Consider the following 8,768-nt stretch of genomic DNA (forward strand, 5'->3'; position numbering starts at 1 on the left):
AAAAAAAAATCATAGAAATCGGTTGAATAAGCATTAAAAAAACCGCAAAATAAGGTCCCGGGTACAAACGTATCCCGGGTGTGTGTTTACGTGGTATTTTCTGGGTGTGTGTTCTAGGGTTAATAAAAGCAAATCTCCTACAATTTCTTAATAAATACCCATACATGTATTTCGTAGCAGTGGCACTATTGGAAGGTGTTATGAAAAAATAAAATAAAATAAAACTTTTTAATACACAACGCTTTTATAAATGGACTAAAATGTAGAAAATAATATTTCTCAGTCCCCCAAATTTTTTTTTATAACTTTTGATTTTAAAATTTTAGCAAAAGTCATATAATGACAATGACAATGAACTACATTGAAAACGAAAAACGTGGAGCGCATGCAGCACACTGCATTCGATTTCATTGACAATAGTCAAACTACATAACATTCTACAGCGAAAGTACAAATTTGAAATCGATTTTAAGCTTTCGTTATTCATATGCCCACATACATACATATGTTACTTTTCATATCAATTCAAGTGTATTACATGCGCCCCACGCTTTTCATTTTCAATGTCATTAATTGTTTATAATGACTTTTGCTAAAATTTCAAAATCAAAAGTTATCGAAACAAATTCTGTGGGATTGAGAAATATTATTTTCTACTTATTAGTCCATTTATAAAAGCGTTGTATATTAAAAAGTTTTTTATTTTATTTTATTTATTTTCTACTTTTTAGTCTTGTCTGTACAAAATTTTGCAGTAGATATTAAAATAATTCAACTTGCAGTGCAAGAGAACAGACGACTATGCAAGCAAAATGTTGTTTGCTCACATTTAGTATAAACATACGTGTCGTCCATTTCTCTTGTGACGTATATAAATAGTGCATATATTTAGGCGCAATATTTAACTTCTTCTGGCGTGTCGACCTCAAGAGTTTGATATCTAGACTAGGTTGATATCTAGAATTTTCCATAAATAGCTTTGCTACATTTATAGTAGGTGCATTCTTTTGAAATACACGCAAAGCAAGAACACAAATTAGGCTATTTATCCGAGCTCAGCCAGGTCGGTTAAAAAACACGCGACCTGAAGGGTAGTGTTGGTAAGAGAAAAAACTGCTCTATTGTGAATTGTTAATGGGAAAGTGGAGAGGGAAATTGTTGCTTCCTTTTATACGTGACTTATATTTTAAAAGAGTATATATATTACGCAAATACCTCGCATAATTACTCACTTAAATTGGTTTTTGTATCTAAATCCCGTTAAACTAATCACATCTTCTTGCCAGCTACCAACAGGGTTGCTTAAGTAGCTAAAAGGAAATTTTACCCGAGTTGAGTGTTCTTTTGTCACTCGCTTACAAAAAAATGCAGCTAGTATAAATGGTGGTCTGGACATACAACATTCAAAGCGGACTGGACATACAACATTGTTAGCTGATAAAGGCGTTGTAAAATAATATATTTCATAATCCCATAGAATTTATTTTGATAACTTTTGATTTTGAAATTTTAGCAAAAGTCATTATAAACAATTTATGAGATTGAAAACGAAAAACGTGGAGCGTATTCACATACGCCTAATTCACAAAATAAGTTTTCTTAACAATCGGAGAGGTTATAAAGTAATATTAATGTATTGTTAAGTAATATGTCATACTTCAATAATACGGACCCTTGATCTAGAAACAAAAAAAGTGGGCGTGGCCCGCCCCCTATTCCGGATTTTAACGGCATATTTTTTTTTTAGCAAATTGACAGGGGCGGTAAGGTGGCCTAAACGTCGAATTTCCAACATTTCCAAAAGCTTATATTTTGAAAACTATTGAACTGATTTTCAAAAGTATATAAAATATGGACACAGTTGGAAAGGTAATTGAAAGGCAGGATTTTTTTTTAATTTTCTATGTTTCTACCTACATATGTATATATGTAACTAATTGTATAACATATAGGAGCTTTTGTACATGAATCGAATTTTTTTTGTTACTTTGATTTTTCGTATAATTTTTTGTTTTATTTAAAAATTATATTTTTATGTTTCTTGCTATGTATAAATGTAATTAATGGGAGCATAAATCGTATTTTTTTTGTAACTAATTTTTTGATTTGTCTAATCAAAATGAAATAATATTTTTATGTTTGTATCCATGCAACTAAATTCACGAGCAAGAGCAGAGCACGTTGAGATAGAAAAAAGAAAACGTGGGCGTGGCCCGCCCCTTTTTCCTGATTTTAATGGAATATATTGTTTGGTAGGGGGAGGTTAAAGTAGAATTTTAAATATTTTTAAAAGGTTTTATTTCAAAAATTAAATATGGTTGGAAAGGTAATTTCATTTAATATGCATACCTGTACATATAATGTATACATGTTTCGAGAAAAACCAAAAAAACTAAACTATGGCCACTTTTTAATGAAAATGTATGGTTTTCTTAAAAAAAAATACGTAATTATCTATATTAAGAGATATAGTATTCAGAAAATAAAGATTTTTTTGTACTTTCTCTGATAAAAATATCTTTTAATATAGCCAGTTACGTATTTTTTTTTACGAAAACCATACATTTTCATTAAAAAATGGCCTTAATTTCGTTTCGTTGGTTTTTCTCGAAATATGTACACATTATATGTACAGATATGCATATAAATTGATCATAATCAACAATTTAAAAATTTTTTCAATAGGCTCAATAATTTTTGAACGAAACCCTTTTAAACATATTTAAAATTCCATTTTAACCTCCCCTAGCACCCCCTTAATAATGTGCGAATTTTTTATACCGGAAGAAGGTGGACCACTTTTTCTTTTATTTTTTAGCTGAACGGGCGATATTTTTTACTTATGCCCTAATAGCATAACATTAGAGAGCTTTTGCACATAAATTATATTTTTTTTTGTTAAACTGACTGAATAAATATTATATTAAATAAATCTTTAAACTGCATAAATAAAAATTCCTCTTCTATAAAAACAGTGTATTTCTTTTACATCATTGGCAACACTATACAAGTATTTCAATGAGAGTATTTGGATTCTATTTCGTTCCGCTCCGCTTACGTTTGAGAAAAAGTTGAGAATTCAATATTTCTCAATTTGAAAATAAAGGAAAATTCCACATTAAAAAAGTGCCTTTTAGTTTGAGAACGCTATCAACGGTTTTTTGAGATGCATTTGAGAATTAACGTTTGAGATTTGAGAAAAGGATTGCTTTTCGAATGCATCTCAAATTGAGATTTAACAAAAAGGTTTATTGGGATATTATCCATGCATATGTGTCGCTACTCGCTTGAGTGCTGACCCCATGCGACCACAAACGTAATATTTTTTGGGGGAGGTAAGTTGTTAAAATTTTTTTTGAATTTTAAGTCCAAGTTTGAGAGAAGGAGATTCGTGTTAATATTTATATTGTCTGATACCTCAGAATATGTTTGACTCAAATATATCAAAAATCTGCGTAACCTGACAAAACAAATTGTTCCCCTCGTTTTCGTTTTCGGGGATTTGGGTCATATGCTTTTAATATATATATGTGCTCGTCATTTTTTAGTCCCGGGCCCGAGTTTTCTCTCGATGGCCCTGAGTACATGTGCACATATATTATAAATTCTCACTGACGGGTTTATTCTGCACTGATAACAAAGATTTTGTAGCCTTATAAGGTGTTAACCGCGGTATTGCCTCGTGAAATTTGCATTTTCATTTGCATTTATACCAAAATCAATGGCTGCATACTCAGATACAAATATATCTGGAATCACGGTTACTACAAGAAGCTAAATTTTTGGCATTAAGTTCGCCTGCTATAAAATTATGTGGGACGTGCAGAATATGCCTGCAAATCGGTAAAATATGTAAATTATTTTGCATTCCTTTTAAATCTTCTAATCTCATCTTTCAGTTCCATTTTATCAAATAGAAGCAGTTGTTGGTGAAACAGTACACTTACCATGTGATACAACTACTAATTCTGCCGATGAAGCCAACTTGATACTTTGGTATCGGGAGGATAAAGGAACTCCCATATACAGGTAAAGAAAGTAACATATGTGTGTATATCTTATAAAAACCTTTAAAAAGTATTTTTATATAATTATTTCAGTGCGTAGAATACTAGTTTTCTTTTTTCCTAAGAATATTTCGAATGAAAGGCTACATTCTTTCCGTTATTTTCTTGCTTGACACTTTTGGTTAAAAATTTAACCGTCTAGCTGCTATTGTAAATAAATTTACTGGGAACCAGTTCAAAATGAGAGCAAAGAGCCATTATGGTACATGTTAAAACAACATTTCCTGTCGTTGCTGTAACTTATCAGATATATCTTCTGTGCAACTGACAAGCACTGTGTGGGACCAGAATTATAGCTCAGTTATGCATACTTAGCGTTGCATAAAAGTTGTCACATAGGGAATCTGCTAAATGGGCTTTACGTATAAGCGGTTACCCAGCGCTTAGAAATTAACATGAATAATTCTGTTGGGTTTTGATTTTTACGTAAAAATGGTATAGCAGTGCAAAGNATAGAAATTAACATGAAGAATTCTGTTGGGTTTTGATTTTTACGTAAAAATGGTATAGCAGTGCAAAGTATGCATAATGGTGCATTTAAACGGTATGAAGCCATATGAACAGTTGATATGCTACAAGTAATTTTTAGCAAAAAAAAACCGACTTCAACTCTCATATAAAATATATATATATATATATATATATCTCATGACATACTGATCAGATCTTAACCAGATTAGTATGAGACCACCTCTGAGGCATTGCCTTTCCGATTCAAAAAGAAATATCGGTTGACGTGGTCCAAAGTTATGCGGCAACATACATAAAAAATAAAAAATATTCCGACGAACTGATAACCTCCTCCTTTTTTGGAAGTCGGTTAAAAATAGAGGGACTACATGTTCTAGTGAGGAATTCAATGGTATCGAGTGGTATGCACATAATACATTTTTTCATATTAAAAATTATGCGGAGATACTGTAAACATATTGTTGTACTACTGTCAAGCATATGAAATTTTAGCAAGTTTAATCTTCATACATCTTTTCATGAGAAGTTTAACAGATGCAGGGATACCAATGAGGTTGTTTCCCGTTTTGATGCTTTTTAGTACAAAAAACCGCCTAAAAAGAGGAAAGTGGCAACTCTGACATTCAAGTTTTCACATCCATGTCAAACAAACAAATTCAAAACAAAGAAATTGTTTGTGCTAGAATTTTTATATAGAAGCAACTCACGTATGGTAGACAATAAAAATACAAAGCAGTATGATAAGAAACTAAAAAGCAAGACATTACACAAAGTTTTAATGAGCTTTTTATCACATTTTAGTAAAAATAGGCTGGCAAGCTGGCAAAGAAATGTGTATATTTTGTTATTAACAAAAAAGACTTGCCCTATATATAAGTCAAAACTATAGAAGGCATGTATCAAAGCGAATTAATATAAGGTGATAGCAGGAGTACAAAAACAAAAATTTACATGTATTTTGTTTTTGCTTTGGCAGCATAAACTGTTAAAATCTGTAAGAGTGTGTGTAGAAATTCAAACAAGCCGTGCGGCGAAACACATAAACAAAATCAGCTGAGCTAGTAACATCACCTTATATAAATTCGCCTTGGCATGTATACTGCTCCCTTTAAATTTTTCATACAGTTGATGTTTCTTTTTGGCTTTTAGAAAGTGCAGGGATACCACTTTTATCATAAAATGTTCAGAGAATTAACAAAAAAAAACTAAAATGGTATGATCTCATGTTTCTTTCAAACCGAATGCATATGGTGGCGGTTCCGGTAAAGGCGAATTGTATTTTTGCGAACTCGTTTTTAAAGTATTTGCATACATTAGCTCTGATCCAGTACTCCATGAACTTACAGGATTTTACACGAACTTGCAGGAAGTTGCAGGAAAAATGTTCCCGTACTTCAAAATCCTGTAAATGAGAGCCATTTTTGGAGAGTTGTGTAGAGAATGAAGTTGCAAGATTTTACCCGAACTTTTTCTTCTGGTAAAATCATGAAAAGTGTCAAGCAATCACTGGTTGACGTTTTTACTGGAAAAATGTTTTTTTTTGTTCCCGTACTTTTTGTTGTTACTCACTTTTTACTCTCACTTCAGATAGTAATTTTGCTGTTTGACAGTTTTACAGGATTTTTCACGAAAAGTATTGGATCAGAGCTATTGGTTAATTGGCTTGTCAAAACCACAACATTCCAAATGTCGGCATTTCACTGTCAAAGCGATGTCTTGAGAATTCGCGCGAATAGAATTCGCTCTTACCGAAACCACCGCCCAAGTCCGCATTGGCATTATTTCTCATTCTTTTGGTTAGCGCTGTAACCGTTTAAGAATTATTCGCCGAATCTAATAAAGCCCGCCAGTCGTAGGTGTTCTGAAACCCCTCCTCCCCCCTCCCCCTCCCCCAGACTTTCATGCAAATCAGTTCAGTCATTTCCGCGTATTAATTCACTAATTTTTTTCAACGGGTCGCAACTCTTAAACAAATTTAGCCTATTTTCCGCTGTAGGTCATAGCTATCTGTTTGCAAAATTTCACGCAAATCAGTTCAGTCATTTCCGCGTATTAATATAATTACTCCTTTTTAACATGTGGCAACTCCTAAAAAATTTTCCTACGTAGGTCATAAGCTGTCTGTGTGCAAAATTTCATGCAAATCCGTTCAGTCGTTTCCGCGTATTAAATTAATTTACCTTTTTTGACGGGTGGCAACTCTTGTCCAATCTGCGCCATAAGCTTTCTGTGTACAAATCCGTTCAGTTGTTTCCGCGGGATGGTTTCCCAAACACCCAAACATACAAACTTTCACATCTATATCTATATCTATATCTATATCTATATCTATATCTATATCTATATCTATATATATATATATATATATATATAAAACAAAGTCGTGTTAGTTACACTATTTATAACTCAAGAACGGCTGGACCAATTTTTATGATATTTGTTTCTTGAATTTGTCTACCTTCCGAATTGCAGAATAACTATTAAAACAACTGCTAGGTAGCGCTGGAGTCGAGTTATTAGTAAAACCCGTATTTATGGTCCGATTTGCATCATATTTTAGATGTGTGTTGACAATGGGGAAAACAATACCATTGTAAAAAAGGGCCGCCAGGTGGCGTTGGAGTCGAGTTTTTACTAAAAATCGTGTTTATGGTCCGATTCGTCTCACATTTCAAGATATTTTTATTTATTTATTGAAAAAAGGAAAGCAGCAACAGCAGCAATGGCCTTCAACTGCTTGGGTGGTGATAGAATGCCTATTTATGTAAGTGTGTTTATCAATATNTTTATTTATTATTTATTTATTCAACTGCTTGGGTGGTGATAGAATGCCTATTTATGTAAGTGTGTTTATCAATATAATGTTAATTTAAATGCTTTCGTACATATAAAGCTTACGTGAAAGAACTATATCAAATAATAAAGTCTGGCCAATTTTAAAAATTTTAAATTTTTTTCAATACTGGTAAGCGTGGGATTGGATAGTAGGGATAATGGGTTGTTATTTTGGAATAAAAGGTATCGGGAGGCACATAGTTTAGGGCAGTCGCATATGTGGTGTAAGATGATATTAGCTGTGGCGTCGAGTATGCAATCGCAAGAGGATGGGTTCTCGAGACCCATCAGGTGGCCGTGGGACAACTTCCAATGACCTATTCGTAATCTTATTAATTTTGTACAGTCTAATCTACTTATCGTTTCGGTAATGTGACTTAGATAACACTAGTTTACAAATTTTCAGTTTCAAACGAGTACCTCGATAAAAAAGTACTTTCTAGCACAATTTGGGGTTGCTGAAAACGAAAATGATACTCAATTATTTTTCTCAAGAAGCGCTTTCGCGATTTCCGCAAAAACGTGTTTTTCGTGTCTTATTTCAGTTTTTCACCGAAATCGCCGAGAAAGTTAATGTTATGAAGCAACGATATACATTTTTAGAAAGGTACAGACCTCTCCTTTACAGCAATATGTCGTTATTAGTAATCTAGGGATTATTACTTCCACAGCAGCCGTTCAAAGTTAAAAAAATTGTCATTTTTTGAGCGTTTTTGGAAGTTATTGAAATTTATCGACGTTCATAACAATTTTATAACAAACCAGTCAAGCTAAAGATCGTCTAAATTGGGCGAAAAATGTTGAAGTTATAACGTATTTTGTAAAGTGATGCATATTCAGCTTGTGACATTCAAATTTCCCTTTTTTACGCCTAAACAGAAATAAATTATGAAGCAGGGCTGGGGTTGAATCCATATCCACGGAATGTTACCAAAATGGTAAAAAACACAAAAAAGTTTATTTTATGTTAATTTATATGCCGAATCAAAGTAAACGTTGTACGGGGGAACAGAAATATCTCCAGTCGGTAAAATGTGTTACTACTTGAGCGACATTGAACTTCCGCTTTATTTACCTGCCCCGTTAGATAGTTGACAAACGTCATCGCATTTCGTTTCGTACTTTTGTTGGACAGTTGTTCCTTTGAGTTCTCTCGTATTTTAGAATGACGTCTTTCCTCTAAGGAAAAAAGCCCAAAATGTGATATCACTCACCGGATAAGTTTTGCTTTATTTGTGGTTTGTACATATTCAAACAAAGTACTCGGAAAAAAATAACCACAAACATTTTAACTGCTTATGAACAATATTTTGGAATTCAAGCCAAGAATCCGGATAAACATTGGACTCCAAACTCTGTATGTGCCATATGTTTTGTACGATTAAGCGCATTCAG

General features: G+C 32.9%; 1 protein-coding gene across 1 annotated transcript in view; it reads left to right on the top strand.

Annotated features, from left to right (window-relative positions):
- The window catches only part of LOC108358585 (titin-like), a gene marked incomplete at its 3' end in the record, with an annotated part of 329,734 nt that overhangs the window by 61,476 nt on the left and 259,490 nt on the right, over positions 1 to 8,768 (top strand). The window contains exon 2 of the mRNA XM_017609990.1: positions 3,900 to 4,029. Coding sequence (XP_017465479.1) covers positions 3,900 to 4,029 — 130 coding nt within the window. The remainder of the gene's footprint in view (positions 1 to 3,899; positions 4,030 to 8,768) is intronic.

Source organism: Rhagoletis zephyria, unplaced genomic scaffold (assembly GCF_001687245.7).
Source record: "Rhagoletis zephyria isolate East Lansing unplaced genomic scaffold, Rhagoletis_zephyria_1.1 Rzeph_scaffold_00270, whole genome shotgun sequence".
Lineage (NCBI taxonomy): Eukaryota > Metazoa > Arthropoda > Insecta > Diptera > Tephritidae > Rhagoletis > Rhagoletis zephyria.